This window comes from Mchenga conophoros, linkage group LG11 (genome assembly GCF_057382185.1).
Source record: "Mchenga conophoros isolate Kocher_MC1m ecotype Shallow Benthic linkage group LG11, M_conophoros_male_GT1.1, whole genome shotgun sequence".
NCBI lineage: Eukaryota > Metazoa > Chordata > Actinopteri > Cichliformes > Cichlidae > Mchenga > Mchenga conophoros.
Window position 1 is genome coordinate 30,708,838 of NC_140536.1, and position 24,282 is coordinate 30,733,119.

General features: G+C 38.8%; 2 protein-coding genes across 3 annotated transcripts in view; one reads left to right on the plus strand and one right to left on the minus strand.

Annotated features, from left to right (window-relative positions):
* Positions 1-17,284, plus strand: capn7 (calpain 7). 2 transcript variants are annotated; one of them, XM_085292462.1, is made up of 22 exons: positions 1-371; positions 629-737; positions 1,840-1,997; positions 2,138-2,205; positions 2,363-2,596; positions 2,933-3,019; positions 3,456-3,582; positions 3,993-4,078; positions 4,211-4,304; positions 4,741-4,887; positions 5,273-5,379; positions 5,493-5,613; positions 7,774-7,918; positions 9,132-9,231; positions 9,408-9,543; positions 9,654-9,729; positions 10,108-10,253; positions 11,272-11,334; positions 11,534-11,664; positions 12,725-12,817; positions 13,713-13,882; positions 14,961-17,284. In XM_085292462.1, the coding sequence occupies exons 1-21, from the start codon at positions 270-272 to the stop codon at positions 13,855-13,857; spliced, it is 2,475 nt and encodes an 824-aa protein (XP_085148588.1). In that variant the 5' UTR covers positions 1-269; the 3' UTR covers positions 13,858-13,882; positions 14,961-17,284. The 2 variants fall into 2 exon arrangements, with proteins under 2 accessions (XP_085148588.1, XP_085148587.1); XM_085292461.1 differs by having other exon boundaries at positions 13,713-17,284.
* A 2,579-nt stretch (positions 17,285-19,863) lies between these two features.
* sh3bp5b (SH3-domain binding protein 5b (BTK-associated)) overlaps positions 19,864-24,282 on the minus strand; it is a 30,380-nt gene continuing 25,961 nt past the window's right edge. Inside the window, exons 8-9 of the mRNA XM_085292463.1 lie at positions 22,252-22,611; positions 19,864-21,425 (exon numbers count right to left, since the gene is read on the minus strand). Coding sequence (XP_085148589.1) covers positions 21,202-21,425; positions 22,252-22,611 — 584 coding nt within the window. The 3' untranslated portion in view covers positions 19,864-21,201. The remainder of the gene's footprint in view (positions 21,426-22,251; positions 22,612-24,282) is intronic.

Sequence of the window (24,282 nt, forward strand, 5' to 3'; positions counted from 1 at the left end):
GAAACAGTATGGTTGTTTTGGTGTCTGCTAATGTTGTAGTCATTTGATAAAAGGCAGAGGAAAACTTTTACCGTGGCAGTTTTGGCTGTGGGATCAACACCACGTATCAGCATTATCTTCTCTATGTTTTTTCCGAGTTGACAGAATGAACAGTGCCAACAGAGAAAAGCAGATATTTTGTTTATAGACATTTTATAGGTAGCTAACGGTTAGCTAGCCTGTTCTGGCTAACTGAGAGATTGTCACTCTGTCAACAAGTTTTGTTCGACATGGACTCCGCGGCGCTGGAACTTGATGCTGTCACTTTTGCCAAAACAGCTGTAACATATGACCAGAATGGCAAATATAACGAGGCTGTATTTTATTATAAGGTAAGTGCCAATAAGTTTTACCTGTAAACGTATGCCATTTTTCAGGGTTAGCATTTTGCTAATCTTAGAAGTTCAAACTCACTTTCATTTCTGTAATAGCAGCAGGATTAGATTTAAGAAGTCTACTACTTTACGAATTAACAGTTTACAGATATATTTGGTCAAAGTTGGGTTGCTAGTGTCCCTGGATGCCAGTACTTAGTGACCGGATGTAATACTTTTCTAACCGCTGCCTCTTTTATGTTTGTTTTCCATAGGAGGCAGCTCAGGCCCTCATTTATGCTGGCATGGCAGGGTCCAAACTGGACGGGATCCAGGAGAAAGTGAATGAATACTTGGATCGGGTTCAAGCCCTCCACAATGCAGGTAAGCTCACCTCACAATAGGCGCAAAGGGTTTTGCTTCTGATGGCTTTTCAGATGACTTACAAATGAAGGCTTAATGTGAAATATAAATCACATAAAAGCTACTCTAGTAATATTGCATGAAAATATAGACCTGGGACTGAATATACTCCCATTTTAATTAATGTATGGATAGCTGGAAACTATTATAATAAACACAGTCCACATGTTGTTCATTAAACTTGTTGTCTAAAAGACACTCATTATCCTGTTTTACTGAGTTGTTGATTTATCTTGAGCAACACCTTTAAAGAGGTGAAGTGTTTAATGGGTAAGAAAATGTTTCTCTTTTTTACTGAAAAGGACAGTTTCTCAGTTTCTGTCTGACCAGTTTTTTCCATGACTCTCCTCATGCTCTTGATTTGTGTGTTCACATGGGTGTGGCCACAGAATGTACAAGAGTCCTGTTACCACTAGATGATGTGTAATGCTGGGTATTGCTGTTTAGTGATTTCGATGATATGAAATGTAGAAATTGATTGCTCTTTTTTTCTATCATCTTTCTATCATTTATCCAGAAAGCTACCAAAAAAATCACAACTAAGTAACTTAGCACCTGTCTGAGCCAGCATTAACAAAGAATAATAATTACTTCATGACATTTTTAAAGGTGGAGTTTTTGTATGCTGTTGTATTAAGCTGCACCAGTAAACTTACTAAACTGATAGTTTAAGCACTATTTCAGCACTGTTCAAGAGATTAAAGGTGGCTCAAGAAAAGTTGTTGGAAGGTTAAATTCTGTTTTACTTACTGAATACAATGAGAGACAAATATGGGCAGACAGTACTTAAGATGAGTCTTTGGGTCAGATAGGAGAGACTAGGGAGCATTAATCTCCTTATCTAGTGTCTGGTCTTAATCTGTTTTGTAATGAAGATATTCATATTTCCAACTTTCATCTTGAGTTTTCATTTACTCAAGTATAATGTGCTAAAAACAGGTTTGGATAACTTGGTGTCCATTAAAAATCCTCTATGACAACAACATTAATACTCCATGGGAAAATGAATTAGGTCAAATTACCTGTTGTCTTAACCATTCCTTCCTTTGACCTTTGACATTAGTTCAAGCACAGAAAAGTGACCCACTGAAGTCCCGGCACCAGGTGGACCTGGAACGTGCCCACTTCCTGGTTACCCAAGCCTTTGAGGAAGATGAAAAGGGAAATGATGATGAAGCTATTGAACTGTACACTCAGGCTGTGGAGCTGTGCATTAAAACGGTTAGTCTCTCACTAGGCCCCTTTCTGTTTTTCATTATGTCACTCACTGACTTACACTTAGACTTCCCTCATATTATCCCTACTCATGCTCACATTAATTCCTCTTCCTGATTTCTTTTTGTTTGTTTTGTTTTCACCAGTCCAATGAAACATCTGAGCAAGTGCTGCAGAACAAACTGAAACAGCTGGCACGTCAAGCTTTAGACAGGTACATATAAAATGGTCCTGGTTTTGTGTTGTAAACTAGAGTGTTCATCATTCATTTTAATGCTCTAGAGCTTTTTGTTTTAATGTTGTTGTTTTCACTTTTTGCATGTTAAAAAAAAACGAACAACAAAAAAACTTCTTCCACTATATTTTGCCAGAGCCGAAGGTCTTAAAGAATCCCAGTCCAAATCGGCTTCAGCTCAGGACAGGACAGGGGCTCCTGGAACCAAGCCCAGCACTGGTGCCAGTTCAGGAGGACCTGTCCGCCAGTTCCTCCCTCTTGGGCCAGACTTCAGCCTCAATGACCGACAGCAATCCCAACCTGTCCGGGCTGTGCAGTCCAGTGAGCCCCAAGGTCAGCGCTACACATCTGAGGAGATCGAGGTACTCAGGTGAGAAGGCTCACTGAATATGTTATAAAGGCCAATGTTTCTGGGTATCCCTTTAGTATACCCTTCTAGTTGCTGAAAAATTTTAGAAAGTATAACATTTACATTTTTTTTTTTATGTAGTTTTGTGCTAAATCACTGCACCAGGTGGCAAATGAAATAACTGCCTCAGCCTTTAATGAGATTATTTTGAAATCTTTGGATGCAAAAGATGCCTGGAAAACTTATATAGGGCCTTTTAATGCCCTAATGGTTTTATCCTTTTTAAATATGTAAATACTACTGCAAAATTATGTGTCAAAGCGTTTCTATTTCATTAAACTTGTGCTTTATTTTCAGGAGTACATCTACAATCAATGGCATAGCCTACGTGCCCTTCATGAGCGTGGACCTTAAAGAGCGATTTGCCTTTCCTGTACCTTTCTCGTGAGTTTGCTTTATTGTTTGCAGTCAGTTTTTATAATAGTAACATTATTTCAAAGCTAATACAAGCCTCACTGAGACATTCAGGAGAGAAAAGTCATGTGCGGATGTATGTATTTTGGAGAAAGTCTTAAGATTTGTAGAAACTGCAGTATCTGTTTCTTGACACATTGAAGGGAAGGATACCTGAAACACTCAACACTAAAACACTTTTGCTTTGAGATGTGGTTGTAAGAAGTTTTTCCAGGTTAAATTCGTATAACAAATGTGGGTTTTTTAGTAGAAAACATTACATATATGAAGCTTTGGTCCAATGCATGTGGGAATTACTGACAGAAACTTACTGTAGTTGAAATTTGGTGACATAGAAAAATAAAATGTGTGACTGAATTGGCTAAACACAGTTTTTCTTTTTCTTTTATTTTTTTCTTCTCACCAGGGACAAATCAGGGAAACTGGCTTTGTCACCCAAACAGAAAGCCATCTTCTCCCGCTGGGTTCGGCCAGATGAGATCTGCAATAACCCCACCATGATCATGTCTGTGTCCAGCTTCAGCATCAAACAGGTTGGACTGGTTTCGTTTTATTTCCACAATCCTCAGTTGATCTCTACATGTATTTTCTAAAATCCTTATATTTGAATATTAAATAAAAATCTTGTTCAAACTTTGTCCTTTACCACAATTATTGTTCTAATGTTGGTTATTGAAGAATCATGCATTTAAAATTAGTGAATTTTTTTTTGTTTACTGCTTAAATTCATCCAGTAGATGGCACAGTAACACCACAGATAAGCGTTTTTATGAGAGACAATTTAAAAAACCTTTTGATATGTAACTGAACATTGTAAAACTGAACAGTGTAAAAAGTCCAAACTCAGACTTAAAGTAATGGTGATTTTATGCAATGTATTTAAATATATGTAATTATATATTAACCCGTTCACATTGATTTCCTCATTTCATCTTCTGTCCAGACGGTGGTATCTGACTGTTCGTTTGTGGCCTCTTTAGCCATCAGTGCAGCCTACGAGAGACGCTACAACAAAAAACTCATCACCAGGTGCTGTGTAGCTTCTGTTCTTTACTGATATTGTTTTTATGGCACATCAGCATGCAGTGCATTTTAATTTAAACTGTCTTTCATACTAAAAAGCAAAATAGCCATTGAACCTTGCATGTGTGTGTGTTGCAGCATAATCTACCCTCAGAACAGACGAGGAGAGCCAGAATACAACCCCTGTGGAAAGTACATGGTCAAACTCCATATCAACGGAGTTCCCAGGAAGGTAAACAACGAATTACAACAGTCAGTTACCTGTTGGTTATTTGCATTGCAAATATTTTGTCTTTACAATGTGAGTTGAAATGAGCATAAAAAAAGTACTTTGTGAAATGTTTACGCTCATGTCACCTGTTCATGATGCAAAAGAAAATATCTTGTTTTGTTTTGTTTTTTTTGTTTTGGGTTTTGTGTTGTTGTGGGGTTTTTTTGTAGATTTAATAATGCATTCTGATATTAATTTAAATATAACAATAGTTATTTTTTTAAGTATACAAATTCATCCTCTTTTTTTTCTTTTTTACTTCAAAAAATGGAAAGTGGGGAAAAAGTCTTACTTCTATCTGATAACTGCTGTGCATGAGAAAAAGTTATAGTTATGTTCTTTGTTATATTACTCCTGCTTTCCTTAAACTGAGAAACTGACTCTTTGCCTGTTCCAGGTTATTATAGATGACTTCCTCCCAGTGGATCGCAATGGAGAGTTATTGTGCTCCTACTCCAGCAACAGGAACGAGCTCTGGGTGTCCCTGATTGAGAAGGCCTACATGAAGGTGATGGGCGGCTACGACTTCCCTGGTTCCAACTCGGTGAGTAAACCGGGACATTTGTTAATTAGTGATTTCTCCTGGTGTAACCTGGTAACATCTAAAAACAGCTCCCCAATAACAAGTAATTAAGTAAAATATTTTGTGCAGGGATTTGCTGGAACTGAGGAGAAGGGGATGTACAGTTGCAATAAGTTTAAATATATTTAAAAATAAATGTGCATTTTTTTAGCTTGATAAATTTGTGTCTTTGTAATTAGTTCACTTCCAGGTTTAGTAACTCCAAAAAGCTTCTTTTTTTCTAAATTTTGCAGCCATGCTGTTGAACAACTTTCTGCATATATTCTGAATTCGAAAAAAGTCTGATGTCAAAGTCAATAAATTCGTTTTCTTAAGAACTGTTTTCATAATAGCCTAATTTTTACAGAATATTGATCTGCATGCTCTCACTGGCTGGATCCCTGAACGCATCGCTATGCACTCTGACAATCAGTCGTTCAACAGGGACGACACCTTCCGCATGCTCTTCCAGAGGTAGGTGCACAGACTTGCACAGGCATAATTATTTTATAGGCCATAATAAATTCCTCAACTAAACATCTGTGCTTATTCTCACTCTGTATCTGCTTCTCTCTCTCCTGTTTAAGGTTTCACAGGGGTGACGTTCTCATCACCACAGCAACGGGTGTAATGACAGAGGAGGAAGGGGAAAGATGGGGTTTAGTGCCAACACACGCCTACGCTGTTCTTGACATCAGGGAATACAAGGTTAGCATTGGTTGTTTACATTATACTGTCAGTTTATACACATCAAGCCATTAGTGGCCCCTCATACACAATGGGTAGTGGACTTTCTAATTTCCAGCAGGGGAAACTGATTTTGTTGCAAAAAAAAAAGTCAGATTGATGTTTGTGAGAAAATGTTTCTACTTTTCACCTGGTTTGTTTCTTTAAGCACTTATCAAGTTAAATTTGTATACAAAGATGATCATAAAGGAACGATGGGATTGTCGTACTATTGCGGTTGCACATTCAGTGTTTCCTTCAATTTTTCATCTGCCTTATATTGACTCAGACTATATTGAGTATGGGGGGAAATCAGACTTATGACATTTATATTATACTGACCCTGCTGCAGCGCTGTAACACTGGTGAACTCAATATTTCAATATGAATTGAATTCAGCCCTGCTAACCGGCTGTGCAGGTATCTCTGAAGCTTCTAAAAGGTCTTTGTGCATGGTCTTGCTAGTGATTGTCAATTATGACTTCCTTAACAAGCTGCTCATGTCAGTAGGTTCAAAAAATGATGAAAACAAAGTTTTTAAAAAAAGAAAAAAAAACATTTTTAAACTTCCCAAAATACAACAAATTCCTCATGACGCTAAACTGAAGAATGAGCATTTCATTCTTATAATCTTGCTTAGTAAATGTTTAGTAAACCCGCTAGTTTGTAGTAGAGATGGACCGATCCGATATTACGTATCGGTATCGGTCCGATACTGACCTAAATTACTGGATCGGATATCGGAGAAAAATAAAAAATGTAATCCGATCCATTAAATATCACGAAAGCACCTGGCAAAACTTGCAACACGCCGTAACTCACCTCAGAACGTTAGCAGTCGGAGCAGTATGCATCACGTGATAGAGCAGCTGTGGCATGCCGGACCTGTCGGTGGTCTGGATAGCATGTGGAGCTTCGCTAGCAACCTGGCATTTCATCTCCGACAAAGTTATCCCCGAGAGAAGTAAAGCAAGTGTGTAAGTCCATCTCTGAATGTTTGTAAAGCATTCCCACGTTAAGCTTAACAAGCGACTGCCTCTCGCTCTCCGGCTGCTACTTCAATCGTGAAACTGCTTAAATGATCAGCTGATCGGCTTTTCTGTCGCGAGTCCGTGTCTCTTGTTTGTTTTTGGCCCACTTTGCACCAGAAAGAGGAAACCAGCGGCTGAACAACAGCAGAACGTTTAAGCTTGATAAGCTGTTGTTAGAATTTATTTAATATTACTTTCTACACCAGGATCTTTTTCTATGTAGCTGACGCTGGTAACTGTGCAGGGGCGGATCTAGCAAAGTTTAGCCAGGGGGGCCGATAGGGCATGAACAGGGAAAAGGGGGCACAAAGACATACTTTTCTTTCTTATTCTCATTTAAAATGTCTAGCTTTTAATAAATAATTATCTGACACCCAAAGTTTTAATTTGATGTAAAATGAATAGAAGTCCATTACTGTATATAGTGACTATTAAGTCTAATATATATACCCTAGTAAGCTATAGTACTTTTTACTTTGGGAAGGTACCATCTGTGCAGTCTGCAATTTTGTTGAAGAAAGATGTTGAATCTATTTAATATTTCTTGAAAAATAATTGATTTCTGTGCATTTTTTTTCACACTGCATCAAATTAAGGTTGATTACGTCGATTAAGCATCATGAGGTGGAGTGTGAGGGGTGGTTCCCTATTTTTTATTTATTTCTTTTTGTTGTTGCTGGGAGTTGGAACCCTATTAGTTAGGTTGCTTAATATTTACGCTAAGTACTCTTTAAAATACCAGAATAGGGAGGATGGTGTAGGTCTAAGTTTATTAGATTGATCAGTATTGCTGAACTATGAAATATTTTTTTTGTATACAGGTATAACAGAATAGCTTTAGTGTAGTTGTTGTTTTAAACTTGAGTATGAACTTGCAGACTTGCAAAATGCAGCAAGATATTTTAAAAAACAGTTTTGTTGATTAAAAAACACTATATCGGATTCATATCGGTATCGGCAGATATCCAAATTTATGATATCGGTATCGGTATCGGACATAAAAAAGTGGTATCGTGCCATCTCTAGTTTGTAGTATATTTAGATAATTCTGTCATTTTTTTTTTCTGCTCGTGTGATTAACCTCATACTTGCGGGTTTGTTTCTCTTGTAGAAAATGCGATTCCTGCAGCTAAAGAATCCGTGGAGTCATCTGCGGTGGAAGGGGCGCTACAGTGAGCGCGATGAGAAGAACTGGACACCTGAGCTCCTGAAATACCTCAACTTTGACCCCAAGACAGCTCAGAAGTTTGATAACGGTATCTGAGTTTATTGAGTTTTACATTCAGTACTTTGACATTGGTCACACACATTGGTCTTTATATTCTGTCTTTAAGTAATTCCAGGGTATGGAGCATATTCAGTCGCAGTCTAGCTGTTATTGTCGGTTTGTTTTTCTGTTCCTGGTAACTAATGTACTATTTTTATTTATTTTTTTACGTTTTTTTTTTTTTAAGTTACACATTATATGTACACTTACTGTGTGTATTTAAGAACCTTGTGAAAATGTTAGTCACATTCTTAAATAATCAAAGGGTATTTTAAATGTTATAGAAATATGTGGCACCTTGCGTCATGCATAAAATTACTCACACAGTGTTAGATTAAATAGAGGGTATGCCTCACTCTGGTTGCCTCTGTCAGGTGGTTTTAGTGTTTACACTTTCCCATCACAGAAAGAGACAGAGGTGCTGAAATCTTCAACATTTGCCATAATATCTCAGAAGACAGTTTACCGGTGTTGCAGTTTAATAAAATATGAATTTGATAAAAAGAAGAAAATAAATGGACGCATAGATTAGCAAACTGATTCCTTCTCACTGTCACCAGATCCACCATCTTTTTGTATGTAGTTTGCATGTTCTTCCCGGTGTCCATGTACACTGGTTTTCTGCCACAGTCCAAAGACATTCAGTTAGTCAGGTTAGATTAATTAGTGATTCCAAATTGGCCATAGGTAAAAAGGTTTGGTGTGAATGGTTATCTGTCTCTCTGTGTCCACCCTGTGACTCACTGGCAACATGACCAGGGTGTACCTAAAGGCAGCTGGGATCGGCTTCCACCAACCCTAAACTGGATAAACAGAAGAAAGTGGATGGAAAGATAACTGCTGTTGTGAATGGGTGCCATATAAATAAAAAATTAATTCAAAATGAAATAGTATCCACAAAAGATCTTAAAAAGGTAGAATAAAAATATTATGCTTTACAAATAATAAACATTGGAGAGTGTTTAAAAATTAAAATCACTTGCTAAGAAAGCAAAAGTTACAAAAGTTACTCACCATGATGTGCAGCGCTGACTTTATTCATAAGCTTATGACATAGTCGATATGTTGCTAATGAAATCCAGTATATACCCGAAGTCACTGTGAGGGTATAAATCCAAACAATTTTTATCTCTCTTGGCAAACTTAAAATGATTAAAAAATGATAAATTAGTGTTAACGATCAACTTGTGTTTGCTTTCCAGGTGTGTTCTGGATCGCATGGGAGGACCTTTGTCAATACTATGATGTCATCTACCTGAGCTGGAATCCTGCACTCTTTAAAAACTCCTCCTGTATTCACAGGTGTCTGTTAATTTATATTACTCATGTTTTATGGATGCAGAGTTTGTCACTCACATTTTAAGGACTATTCAAGGGAACAAAAAACATTACATAGTATCTTACTCCTAAATATTCTGGTACATTTTGTGACATTCTACACTGACATGTCTATGTTCTGGTTTCTTTTCCATCTGCAGTACCTGGGATGGAAAGCAGGGTCCAGTGAAGGATGTGTACAGTCTTGCCAACAATCCCCAGTACAGGCTGGAGGTTCAGTGTCCAGCTGGTGGTGCTGCTGTGTGGGTGCTTCTCACCAGACACATCACTGATAAGGTAAAGGCACAGATCTGATATGTTTTTATTTCATCCAGATTTCATTTCCAGTAATGTGGTGGTCTGATACTGTAATGCTACACTTTTGTGCTATGACCGTGTCTGTCCAGGATGATTTTGCACAAAACAGAGAGTTCATCACGCTGGTCGTTTACAAGACTGATGGCAAGAAGGTTTACTATCCAGGTGAGGTTTGATAGATACCTTAGAGGACATTTTCTTTCTTTCTTTCTCTGCACCACCGAGCAAGGACAGTTCCACTATAGATGAATGGTAGCAGGAGATTGATGGCAGCCTTTATTTCTGCCCTTCCGCCACATACAGCAAGGTCAGATGCCTGGAAGAAAGAGATTAGTCTATTGCAGAGCCCTGGCTTTAGTGATGCATCACCCTTTTTACAACGACACAAAGAAAAACTTCACTTCACTAACATTTACTACCCTATAAAATTGATACTGGAGGTTAAGAAAAAATTCAGTTAGAAGTTGAGTTTGAAGAAAGTTTTACGTTATCTGTAAGCTACAGTGTGGTTATTTATTTTGAACACCTCCTCTTCCTCCCCAGCGGATCCCCCTCCTTTCATAGATGGCATCCGTATCAACAGTCCTCACTATCTGACCAAGATGAAGCTGACCAGTGCAGGAACACACACCTTTACCCTGGTGGTTTCCCAGTACGAGAAACAGAACACCATCAACTACACACTGCGGGTGAGAGATGTTAACTCTGTTTATGCTCATACACAGAAGTACAATCTGAAAAGTAATTTAAAAAGTCTAGTCTTAATTCTTTTTTTACTACTGAAATCATTTCTAACTCGAACTAGAATTTGATGTGGCAGCTGGTAACAACAGTTTCAAAGCTACCTATTGGGCATTTTGTTATGCTAGAATAAGCACGATGTCTGTTTTTGTTTCTGTCAGACTTACTGTACATACTTATACGTGCAGTTAGGAACAGTGACTGCTCTTCTCTGATCTCCTCTCCCTATAAATTAAAATTCACCTCTCACATTATTCTGCTACACCCACTTCAGCTTGTCTGAAAAAGCAGGTCCTTGAGTGTAGATTCTCAGGGACTTTTTAAGTGCACGCATGTGCTGCGTGACCCAAATATATTTTTTAGTTATTTATAATTCATGGACTCCTCTTGCAAACCGCAGTGAGGACTTGGGAAAACAGTTTATACTGAAATCCCTCATTAAAAAAACAACGTGCACTCGTGTGCACGTGTCAGCTGGAAGCTTTGTGTTTTATGTGTGTGTGAATTCTGTAACAGCAACACGACTGCTGTAAACACTGCAGGCTTTCTCTCAGTTTCTCTCTCTCCCTCTGTCTCCAGCAAGCCAGCCGTGAAGAAAAAATCCCCTCCTATCAGCTCACATCAGTGTTTCTCTATGAATATCATCTTTGGAATAACTGATTGAACTCTCTCGTGTTCACTGTGTTTTCACCAGAGATCAAAGCCGGAGCAGAAAATCAGATTTCTTTCCTAATGTTTCTTTTGCCAGAATGGCACTGATATAAAAGATTTATTTTATGAGCAGATGGTTAAGAATTCACAGTTTTCTACAGTGTTTTGAGCTACAATATGCACAGTTTGACAAAGTTATAGATGATGAAGGAGTATTATTAGGTAGGGTATGAATTGAAATTTGAGTATTTTACTGAGCAGTTTGCCCACTAACAATGTGAACCCTAAAATAATGGAGGTTGTTTCTTTATGCAGGTCTACACTGGATGCAAATTCACCTTCTCCAAGATCCCAAATCCCTTCACTAACACAAAAAGGGTATGCTATCTATAAATCAACAACTACATTCTGTGCATTATGTATTTTATCATGTAATTTAGGACTGGTACATTTTTGGGCAATTTGGTTAGCTAAATTAGACAACATTATATTAACTGTATTCTGTGAATATATTTACCTTGTCCAAACAGTTGGATATTGTGGATATTATGTTTACTGACTTGATTTCTGTCTTCAGATTAATGGTCAGTGGAAGGGGCTCAGTGCCGGTGGCTGTGGAAACTACAAAGACTCGTACAAAAACAACCCAATCTATCAGATTAACCTGGAACGGTCCGGACCGCTGCTCATCGAACTCCGAGGATCCAGGTGAACCCCCTATACCCTAGTTGGTATACTGAGGCGCAATATACCAAATGTGGTATAGAGTAAATTGGGTCTCCATATGACAATAATATCCTAATAGGAGCACAGTTTTCAATTTTCATTGAAATCATTCATGTAGTTTTAGCTCCAATAGATTTAAAAGCTTGTTTTACTTTTACTTCATCTGTGCTCGTAGTTGTATAATCTGCATATAGCAGAAAATGATGACATAAAACAAACACTGAAACCATCAGCATCATCAACCTCTTAGTCTGGGTATCTATGTGCTACTTAGAAAATGCCAGCAAAAAGATTCTGGGAAAATTAGATTTTATAACACAAAATTGGGTTAAATTAGTCCTCCGGGGTCGTGGTCACGGCACTAATTTTGGCGCACTTCAGATCTCTAACCAACTGATGGAATTTATGTCAGCACAGCCAAAACTACTTGAAAGTCTTTGTCACTCTGTGCTACATTATCATATAAAGGCTTCAGAAGTGAAATGAAATTTGAATTTGTTAAATGTTCGCCTGAAACAAGATTTGCAGTCCAACAGATAAACCAAGTTATGCTTTTCTAGTTGTTCACACTGTAGGGAGGGTTAACAGTGACGCAGATGGCACAAAAACTAAGGCGTTTGTTCACCATGCCAATGACAGATGTTTTTGTAGTGGTTTTGTTTTTCTGGCATTAAATCTCCTCGTTAATGGCAATAATTTTAGGGCGTTGCCACTTATATTTTACTTCATTTCAAGCATATTTGTTTGACTAGCTTTAAGTGACTTATTAGCACAACGGCTAAATGACTTTTCTCATGTAGCATTAGCACATAAAAATCCTCTGGCTCAATCTCTTACCTTCTTTCTACCTTACATACTGAGACACACAGGCTTGTTGCACTAAAGTCCATCTCTGCACTGCAGGAAACCAAATAAAGTTAAAACAAAAAGCTCTTATTTTTCCTCAACAATGGATAACCCTATGACTTTAGCTTGAGCATCTTTGATCTGTGTAGAAGTCAGTTGCTATTCTCTGCATTTTATTTCTGTTCTGTGTCTGCAGGCAGTACAGCGTTGGGTTTGAGATGGTGACAGTGTCGACAGTGGGTGATCCAGGCTCAGCTGCCTTCCACAAGAAGACCAGTGGCGATTACAGGTACAGTAATGAGCAGGCATCATCGTGAAAGGTACACAAGCTGCAGAGCAACAAGTCCACCCTGACCATAAGCTGAGTTTGATGTCTGGTCATTTATCAACACTGCAGAAGATTTGTTTGAGTTCACTTAGAGCATCAGGAGCATTGTTACATCTGAGCAGTACATTGATCTGATGCGATATCTTTGTGACTTTCTGAGGGCAAAATTAATTTTAATTTGATTGAAAGTATTTATTTATTACTGCTGTAAGGGATCACAAAAATGTTTCTTTCTACAATTTGCATATTTCGAAATTATTGATCAATTAATTTTGTTCCTCAAAAACGTGTCTCCATCTGCGATTGTAGATCTTTACCATCATTAAATTTTTAACAGGTCAATACTAAAACGGTCAGCAGGAATATGTATTAAGCTGTGGATTTTATTGTTTACAAGCATGTGGGCATAGCTGAGTGAGTTCAGTGTTTGACATGCAGTAATTTTAGATTTTACCACCAGGGGGCAGCATTTTATCAGTCGGTGTGTTACGATGTTTTCAGATTTTTGCTGCTGTTTAAGATGTTTAAGATGTTTAAGTCTTTTTAGCAAACCCAGTTTCCTTAAGAGAATTTGAAAGTGTTCCTGATTACTTGCCAGGTTTAAAAAAAATAAAATTAAAATAACATCAACAAATTATTCTGTTTATAGATTTGGTTAGGTTTGGAAGATTAAAAACTCTTTTTTTTGATAAAAGCATTTACAGGAAGTACCGTTAAGTCAAAGTCGTTCGAATGAAGAAGAGTTAGTCTGCTTATCTTTTAAAATGAAAATGTGATGTTTAGTTTCCCACACCTCTGAAATGACATCAACCTCTGCCATAAATGAACGTCACAGCCTCTTCCTTGCTTCTTGCAGATGTGGTTTCTGCTACATGGAGGTAGATCATGTCCCAGCAGGCATCTATAACGTCACCCCCACCACTTTCCTGCCTAAACAGGAAGGACCCTTCTTTTTGGACTTCAGCAGTACTTCAACCCTGAAGGTCTCCCAGCTCCAATGAAGATGGAGCTGGGATTGGGAGGAAGGTACTTGGTGGCATTGTGGAATATATTTCTGAAACTGCATTTTGGAAGTGCCAAGGCCTCCACAAAGCCCAGAATGTGACTGCTGCTAGCATTTTCTCTTCTTTCACTGAGACTTTTGCTGATGTGGACTTGAATTTCAAAACTGACTCAAGGATACCACAAAGCTGTTCTGGAGATATAATCAAAGAGGCACTTTGATATGGACTAAAACGCATAACCATCAAGGCATCTTGGGACAAAAACAAAAAAACATCTCTGCCAAATTAGAAAACAGCCCATTACAAGCCTCACAAAGTAATGGTGTTAAGAGCAGTAACTCCTTTTGCCCTAATAAGGCACACAGTTCCTCAAATAGAATAATTAGTATCAACATTTTTGTTCTTATTGTAGGCAAATCTGAGTGATTTCATGGAACAATAATGATTATACAGACACATCTGGCATTCATCGGGATGTGGAGCAGTAACGGGGTTGAAGCTGCAGAATTAGTGACATCGCTACTTAAACACAGCAGATTTTTCTACTTCTTCACAGGATCTGTTTTGCTGCGGTGAACACCTCAGCTCTAAAGAGCTACAGCCTTGTGGTTTCAAATCACAGGTTTAATTTTAAGACAAGGATGATGTATTTAAGATATGACGGTACTTTTGGATTGTAGCTGAGTGCATTCAGTCTAAAATGTGACCAGCAGCAAGCCAACCAGTGTTGAACTATACACATAAGTAAATGAAATGATGAAGCTGAAATTCAAAATGAATTAAAAGACCAGGGGAAAGAAAACACACAACTCTCATATAAATGAGAAAAGTAGTCCAAGGGTTTCATGTTTGAGGTGCTCATTACTTCAAAGCTTCAAAGACACTGACAACCACAATTAAAAAAACACAACATGCTGTTTCTGGGAAGTAATTAAATCACTTTCCGAGTATATCGAAATCATATCTGTTGTGACATTCACTTCTTCTAGCAATTAAATAAGCTGCCAAAAAAGCTGTTTTAAAAAAACAGTTAACATGTCAGGTGGAAGGGGCAGTTAGTTTCTTTGAACCACCAACAAAATATTATTTTTAATTCTCAGGAGCAGTGCAGCAGAGCAGCATCACAGGGAGTCCAGTATGGCAGCAGTCGAATGATGTCTCTACATGTTGTCTGTGGATGTGATGGCTGAGTGAGAAACAGCCTGATTTCACTGACAGGATTCACGCTGAGTTTGTTATACCTGAGCGTGCGTATGTGGGTGCGTGTAGATGTCTGATTGTTACAAACTTAAATGTCTTGCCAAGTACCCATAATATGTTTACCTTTTGTTTTGTTGATGCACTGCACTTTAAACTCTTTTTCATCATGTTTACTCTTTGGTTCATCGGTGCGAACAGCAGCTCAACCTAAGTCACCGTGTTTCCTCAGTTTATCGTGTAGAAAGTTTCTTTTGGGTGATGTCAGCTATCAGCACTCTGTCATGTACAGATGCTGCTGCTATATTCATTGCTGCTCATCTCTGCCAAGCTTTACAGTTGCATCACAAATCCCTGGGCAACAATATGTGTTGCAATCATAGAGGTACGTGATTGTATTAGATTTGGATTTGGGCTAGAGACCCTGAAATACCAATGCTGAAATTAACATGAGGAATATGTTGCATCATGTGGAAGCAGCCGGCCAATATTACGCTCATTAAATGTACTGTATGCTTAGAGACATTTGAATGGAAAACCATTGAGTCAACTCACCGAAGGACTTTTGATCTCACAAAAGAAAGGTTCAGTGCTTTTCTCATTGCATTGCAACTTGCAGACTCAAAATCTACAGGCCATTTATTTCTGGAGTTTTCAGCATCAAAGTTTATGCTTCACCTTGGGAACATTGTTTGAAAAATGATATGGTCAGCTTACTATATGGTTTTTGTTTGTTTGTTTTTTTTTTTTAGCTTTTAATTGCATCAGAGTTTAACTAAAAGTGAAGGAGTTCAGTCAGTTGTCACAGAGCTGATTGTAGTTGTTTGCGGACCTAAGAACCATCTCTGTGATATTCAAGCACTTACTGTAAAGAAAAGCTCAAGTAATGAAAACTTTGTTCAGTCCATCCATCCATTTTTTTATTTTTCTGTTTTGTTTTTATGCTGGAGCCTATCCCAGCTGCTACAGGGTAAAATTCAGGGTACACCACGGACAGGTCGGCAGGTTGTTGCAGGGCTAGTGCAACTAGATAGACAACCATTCATACTCAATTCACACCTGCAGCCAATTTACATTCAGTTAACCTAAACCTATTTTGCAAACTCAGAAGTTAAGTAACAGAGAGCAAACACTTGGGAAATAATTATTAAACTTAATTTAAATTTTAACTTTAATATGATTCACTTTACAAATGTGTGTTGTGGGCCATTATATTTGTCATTTTCGCCCTTGTGAATGGATATGAGGACACTGATGTCAGATCCACTGGCACAAGCCATGCTAGTGTCATTTTGCATGGTCATGCACCATCCAGTTTCTGTAACCTCACAAGTGTTTCTGTTCCCTCAAAAATGCCACAAAGCAAATATAAATGTCACCATCAGTGCACGAAGCAACCATTGCTGGGTGTATAATGGGCCCTGTAGTGCCATGGCTGCATGCTGAAGAAGTCTGTGTTCAATGGGAACAATGCACAGCTGTAAACCCCTGTGTGAGCCACCCTCAGTCTGCGCACAGCTGTTTCTTGTGTGATTAATGATTTCACCAATTTAATTTGAATTGTTCATAAAATGAAGGGGAGAAATCCAAAACATGCAGTTTACAGTGGTGTAAAACACTGAAAAAGAGTTAATCATCACTTAAATAAACATATGTAGAAGCATTTTTGCACAAATGATTAAGTGATTTTCAAAATAGTTGCTGATGGATTTTCTGTTGCTTAACACGCCACGCGATGCTGTGCACTTCTTGTTCACAACATTACAGAAGCCTCTTCGCAATAAATCAGATAAAACTGCTTATCTTATTTTTGGCTTGGCTTTTTGATCAATTTATTTTTGAATATTTTAATTTCTCATGTGAATCGTGTACATCTTGTCTGTGTACCATTATTCTTTTGCAATGGAAAAAGCACGTGTGCAGTGGAGGCGGACTGTAAATGAATTAGTAATGTTGGTGTGTAAAAAGATTGACGTAAACTGTTCAGCTTTAAATATCCATTGCGAGGGACTTCTTTTCACCTGTGATGATAATTTATTGTTGTAATGAATATCCATCTCTCACAATACTGACGTGTCTTTTTATTACTGACTAGCCGACTCATTTAAAGACGAAACAAGACAATCTTGCAGCAACCTGTTGTGTGAATGATGATATTTGCAGAACTTGCACTAAGCGTCGAGTAGACTGGCATGTTCAGAATTTGAATACAGAGAATTATACCTGTTTCTGTCTGTGCTCTTTTTCAGTTATTTGTGCAGATAATCACAAGTACATCACATTATCTACCTCTGAAGCCAGTGTGCCATATTCAGATAACAGTATTTCTAGCCACAGCAATCCTGTACTGAAGCAAAACAGAAGTAATCATGTCAGCTATAGAGGTGTGCTAATGACATGTTCAGCTATCAGCCTTATGATAACCTAACCCCGACAGAGACACTTCAAGCCCTCCCACACATCTGACTGATGATTGCATGTAGCTGACATAAACACTGGATCCAGTGCTAGAGGGATAAGTCAGACATCTAGTGTTAAATTAAAAGGTAAGCCAGCCATATCCGTCTTGATCATCTGTGTGGCAATCTGACCGTAAAATCCTTTGATCCTTTTTATTTAAAAAAAAAATCCAACTGTGAAAATCATCATGAAAGGTTGTGATAACAGGATGTTTCAGGTGAGCGGTCGGATGAAGCAGAGCCAGTTCAGCTTCTGAAGAATTTGCTGACATGAAAGCTGTGAGGTGAGCCAGTTATCTTACTTTTATCATACCAGTCGTTAGGTTTGTTTGTTCTATTTGTATTCAAATTTCATTGAAATGTGCAGTTGTTTAGACATTACTGACCCCGTGCTGTGATTGGACAAGAAAAAAGGTAAGTTCTCATAATCTTTTTTTAGTGATTTCTGTTAAAAATCTGTGTTATTAATTTTTTTTTTTAAACAAGGTATATGAAGTAGAGGAGAGATGAAAAATGATGAATTATGTTAGTGTGCAATAATCAGGCTTCGGTGTAATTTTCTTTGTGTGGCAATAATTCATTTTAGTCTTTTTCATTGACAGTTTGGTGCTCAGTTTTTGTAGTTTTGTGTTTGTTCACCACCAGTGTGTTTCAAATCACAGAATCAACATGTGAGTAAAGTGCAGACTTTAATTCAAAGTGTTTAATACAAGTATTTCATTAACTTGGAATTACAGCTGTAATCCATTTTCAGAAGCTTAAAAGTAATTGGACAGTTAATAAAATTCTAGCTTCATGCTCAGGTGAGGCCTGTTGTGCTTCTAACAGCACATCTCTCACAGTGTCTTTACACATCCTTAGAATTAGAGGATGTGATGATGGCAACACCATGACAAGACAAAAAGGTTAATGTGATGCTGTTGTGTGTGTGACTAAACTAACAGGGAAAAAAAAGGCAAAAGGTCAGTGTTAAAGTGCAAACATGAAGACAGGCATGGGAAAACCCTGAAAAGAAATTAGAGGGCTGACTGGGCTGCTCAAAGCTCATGTCACATGTGACCCTGATAAATGCCAACATGTCAGCGTGGAAATTTTAAACTTCACAAGTTGCCTCCAAAGAAGTCTATCTGCACATTTAGTTACACGTGCTTTAAGATTTGGAAAATGTGTACTTTTAAGATCCTTACAAAATAGTTTAAAGTCGAACGTATGTTAAAACCCTACATGTTCTCATTTTAAACATTTAATACGGTCTCTTTGTTCTGTTAACAGGAGCTAAAATATTCTATTGTTCATCTTGCTAAACCTTCAGGCAAAGAAACAATAACCTAAACAATAAGTGGTGGTAGTGTCCTCACCAAGCTCCGTTCTTTTTCTCTGAATCCTGATCACTTTACAGCTATCCCTCACTGCCTGTTCAGAAGACACCACTGGCAAGTGTAATATATCTAAGCGCACGTAATAGTCAGATCATTCCTTAAAATAACTGACACATCAGGAACAAGCAAAGGGGCATGTCATACAAATCTCCCTCTACACCAAATCAGAGCTCAACATCAGACTCAACAGGTTCATCCCTATTTCTCTGAACAGTACAAAACTGTCATTGAGGAAAAGTGGAAGAACAGACTGATTAATGTTGGGCTCTAAGTCACCTGTGTCTCTAAAGACTGTAACAGGAACTTTCTGACCCTGATCAGCTAGTGGCTCATTGGCTTCTGTTATGTAAGGACCATGTCCTCAAGAAGATCCCTCTGAAGTTAAGATGGGCAGAGACTGGGACACCAAAAAAAAATTAGAAGTTGAGTCTGCACTGGTGTGACGTAAAAGACTACTTTCCCACCCACAAACTGCCTATCACCAACTAGCTCTTAGTCTTAACCCTAGGCTTCATGCGTTGTATTAGGTGCGTGTTAAACGTACTTGCCCTGGTTAAACTCCAGCCCTTGCGTCTCAGTTACACTTCCGTGTACGTAATACACAAAGGCGTAATCTTGTGATGAACAAAAAAAGACTAAAAACAATCCAGCAGCACCTGGGTGGACTGTGTCACTAATGCCTACAGGGTGGGTAATCCAAAAAAGCACCAGGTTAAATAGCTTTACAACAGCCTAACCATGTAGTGTCATCACTAAACCTTTGTCTGTCTCAGCAATTCCACCAAGCATGGAAACGCTGATACTCAGCGAACAGGCCCGAGGACAAGTAACAGTTATTCTTAAAAAAACAAACAAACTACCAACTGGTGTTGAGGGCCCTCCTGTAACGTAATGCTAAGAAACTAAGGAGAAGGCCTCATTTTTTTACATGTGACTCCACCTTCAACAAAAGAGTAAGAGCCTGCAAGTATAATAAGCATTAACTGTTTTATTTAGATAAGATGAACAGAAAAGTCAGTAAATCAGTGCTGCGATGGATGCATGGATGAGAAGAAAGTCAATGTCCATCAGTTCAGGAGCCTGCCTGCCACATGGAGGGGAGCAAAGAGGGAGGTCAGGTCAGTCTTTTATATCCTTGAGGCCACAATCAGCCCTTTGTGGCAACGAGCTGGGTTGTCTCAGCTCGACCCCACAAACCAAACCTGTATTAATGACGACCGATTATACACATTTCCAACACCATATTTCTATTCTTGGACTCCACTACAGTAGATTTTCTGATTCACAGTTCAAAATAATCCATATTTATCTTATACTAGACCTTTGATTCATCCACTCACCCTTCTCCCCCACATTTATGCATTCTTCTGATTGGCTGCCCCTCGTAAAGAAAAGATTTAAACTGCAAGTGGGTGGAGCCTTTGTTCACACACAGCCATCTGCCTGAGACGACCTTACAATCTTTCGATGATATCCCACTGACACAAGTAGAAAAAATTATCTGAAAGGGAGTGTTTAGAGTAGCTCAAGCCTGAGCTTTTGGTTCACAGGGAATACTTCTGCTTATGGTGAACTCAATCATCATTCACCTCAGTTTCAGCTCAGGGGAAAGTATGGGGAGCGTTTCTGTGCATATAATTGAGACACTTTGGTTTCGTCACCATGCTTCGATTTCAAATTTAATTATATTTGCAGTTTATGTGGAAAATAAACAATTTTAAAACAGTCGAATCTAAACTCAGACACGTCACATACACAATCTCAAAATTACAACATAGTTCTAAACAAATACAGGAGCACATGTCAGACTATTTATTTAGCTTTAGCATTTCCACACTTGTTTTCACTGTTGCGCCACGCAGAACTTCTTCCTGCATAGTATACAGAACGTCATTAACAGTAACAAGTTCACTTTTACGAGTTGTTTAATAGAGCAGGTTTCAGATGCACGCAGTTAGTGTACGCAATTTGCTTTTGTGACAGACGCATTTTCAGCTTTTAGTGAAAAAAAGAACATAATTTTATACCTTTCACCACCCTTAACAAAAACATTGCCAACATAACAGTGCTCTTTATATGTAATACATGAGTTCAAAAGGTGCCGTGTCCTTCAGAAAGGGAAAACACAGATGTATATTTACAAAGCTAATATACACTAACTATGACATTCAAAGTCTCTCTTTGACCACAAACACTGGCAATGGAGTGCAGCAGTGGCAGCTAGCTTACAAACAGCTCACACCAATTTGGTTCAAAATGAGTCAAGGGCGAGTCAAACTCCTTTCAACACATTCTCTTTTTGTTGTTCACACTCCTTTGACCAGGACCACAGTTTGCCCGGGTTCAGGCTTCTGGGAAAGGCTGTCTGTGTTTTTGGTGTTGTCGGCTCGTGGGCGTCGCAGGTTCAGAAAGCTGAAGCGTGCTTCCAGGCTGAAGCTCTTCTTGGTGCTGGATGTCAAGCTGATGTTGTTGTTGCCATTGCTGGTTGGAGCATTGTCTAGATTTCCCTCTGAACCTTCAGCCCGGTCACCTGAGGCAAAGGAGGAGGTGGTCAGTGAACATGAAATGTTTTGTTCTTTAACATAATTTTTAAAAGAAGGCAATTTTTTTTTAAACCAACAAAGTGCTGATTAAATGTGTCCTTTTATAGAAAATATTGCTCTCTGTTGCAAAGCGTGTTAAAGTAAGTTTGTTCATTTTAAAACCTTTTCTCTAAGACAAATAACAGGAAAAATTTGACCGAAAGCTGGACAGATACATTAACAAATCTCCAAAATTTTTATTAAGGGTCACTAAAGTTATGTGAATCATTTCCTCTCTGCAGGACGATATGCAGATGAATATTTTTTTCTGCAGGTGAGGCACTCGCCTCGCTGTCACTTTGACTAATAGTCATGTTGGCTTGAGCAGGTGTGAGCCACGCAGGGAGGAGGAGACTGTGTGTTACCAACAATAGATTCTTAAATATCATCCATCACACTTCCATTTAACTTTCACTGCCTTCTGTGTGCAAATACACACAAATGGAGTCATCCATGAAACAAACCTTTCGTTGCAGTCTGAGTTTTTCCTTATCTGAATGTTTGTTTTTTTTGTTTTTTTAAATATATCTACAGTGGAGTTAGGTTATCGACACTGGGTCAAATTAGCATTTTCTCCATTAACAGGCTCAGTTATCGCATATTACCATATCAATGACCACTTTTGAATTTTAAACTGGGAAATTGAAAGCTGGAGGGACCTTCTGATATCAGCAGGAGCTGATTTGTGATGGTGCATCAGTGCATTATGGGTTTGCATCTTCAGTTTCTGCAAGCTTCATGGGGTTAAACCGGATTTTCTCTCTCATCACTCACCTCTCTCTATATCACATTCAGGTGATGAAGCGCCGCTGCACTCGCTGCGAGGCCCGAGCACCGGCGAGATTAGGCCGAAGTCAGACAGCGACACGGTGCTGGGAAGGTCAAGACTGCAGGGCCTGGACAGAGGAGCCGGGGAGGACGCGGAGGAGGAGGTGGATGGAGTGGGGGACGGGGAGGCAGAGGAGGAGGACATGTAGGAGGAAGACGAGGAGGAGCTGGCGAAGGGGCAGGGTGACAGCTCCTCTTGCGGGCTGCTGGGAGACGAACCCAGGCTGCAGGTGGAATGAGTCTCAGAGTCTTCAGACATGATGCCGCCTCCTCCGCACGGGTCTTCATCAAAACACACTGATGCCACTGTAGCAGAGGGAGGGGAATAGAAGAGTGGGAGGGAGGCAGAGGCACAAGAAGGCAATTAGCAAAAAAAAAAAAAAAAAAAAAAAATGAGAAAAAGGAATGAAGAAGAGATGCCGGTGAAAGGACAGATGAAAGAAGGGCGAGATGAGAATAGGGAGGTTTTTATAAGATGGAAGGAAGAAAATGACAAGGGTAAAGGAGAAAGAGTTGTGGAACAGAGGGTGGAAAAATGGAAGGAGAATGATAAAGTCAGAAAAAGGTATGGAGGAATTATGACAAGGAAGGAAGAAGGGAAAGGTGTGTGTGTGTGTGTGTGTGTGTGTGTGTGTGTGTGTGTACAGATATAAATAGAAGTGAGAGGACTCATCTGTCACATCATATTCACACAAAGTGTTACATCTTCCTAACATAAATCAAATTACATGAATGCAAAATTAGTAAACTTTCATTTCAGCCACGCATCAGTGTCTCTCTGGACTGAACTGCTGTTACTATGGTAACACCATTAAAAGTACTGAAGAGTTAAAATTTATATTTTCTATGCCGCCTCCTAATATCTTGTTTTGTCCCATCATCGGTCTCAAACCCCCCCAAACTGCTTTTTGTCAAACAATTTATGTAATTTATTACTGCAGCAGAACAGAGTGAGTTTGGCATCAAAGCTGCGAGCTTATCACCTTCTCAAAATATGTAACACATGAAATCGATGAGTCTATACATCTCCCTAGAGCGTACGGATAAAACTAGGGTGGTGGCAGGGTTATAATACCAGGCTGCGGCACTGACATTATCACACAGAGAGACGGGTGAGATTTCACAGCTCGAATAAACCTCCACATTGAGAGGCTGTGTTTAGTATATGACTCAGTGAAGCATTAGCTGCCTGCCCGACCTAGCTCCAGGTTTTACTTAATTCAGATTATAGCTGCCTAAGATTGAACAACCTAGCAAATAATAACATGCAACAATTAATTTGCTGTTGATTGACAACCTGTGAGGCCTATTTTAAGGGTTGGAATAACTTTCCATCCTTGCTCACATATGAAATTTGCTATTGTGCATTGCTTAGAGCTAATAGTTGGTCTCTAATGGCCAGTCTCCTGGCAATAGGAGGTTTACTGACTGCATAGGTAACTACACACAACTGGTAACCTTCTAATTCAGTTGTATAGACAACCCTCTGATATATTTACCAGCCCCTAATATGGCAATCAGCATCATTCTTCCCTCTAGTAGCTCATCTAAAAATTAAAGGTTTAACTGAAGACCTACAAATCACTAAATTTATTGACCTTCTGTGGTCTCACTGCATCACTGCTGGTCTCCTCTGTGTGGATGGATCTTTAGAGTAAGAGTTAGATTTTGCTAAATAGACAGTTATTGCATCCCACAGATACCCTCTGATAGAGCATGCTTATTAACACATAAGAGGTGTGATTTCCTTGTCTGCCATGTTTTCAAAGTTTCTCAGTTGTCTTTAACACCAAGTGCTGCTAAATGGCAACAAGACTGCAACGAAATCTCATTACAGCAATCGCTGACATTTAGAGAGGCACCAAAGTGAGCAGCTGATGCTGCACGGATCGACAGAGCAAAAACATGGAAACGTTTAACCTTTACTAATTAGCCTTTGAATCATCTGAAGTGTCCAGAGAATCATTTGAGTCGTGC

What these genes read in the sequence shown, in the direction of transcription:
- capn7 (XM_085292461.1), top strand. Translation starts at nt 270, where the DNA reads ATGGACTCCGCGGCGCTGGAACTTGATGCTGTCACTTTTGCCAAAACA. An exon ending in TGGAGCTGTGCATTAAAACG is followed by an intron (nt 1,998 to 2,137) that starts GTTAGTCTCTCA and finishes TGTTTTCACCAG; the next exon opens with TCCAATGAAACATCTGAGCA. An exon ending in GAGGAGATCGAGGTACTCAG is followed by an intron (nt 2,597 to 2,932) that starts GTGAGAAGGCTC and finishes CTTTATTTTCAG; the next exon opens with GAGTACATCTACAATCAATG.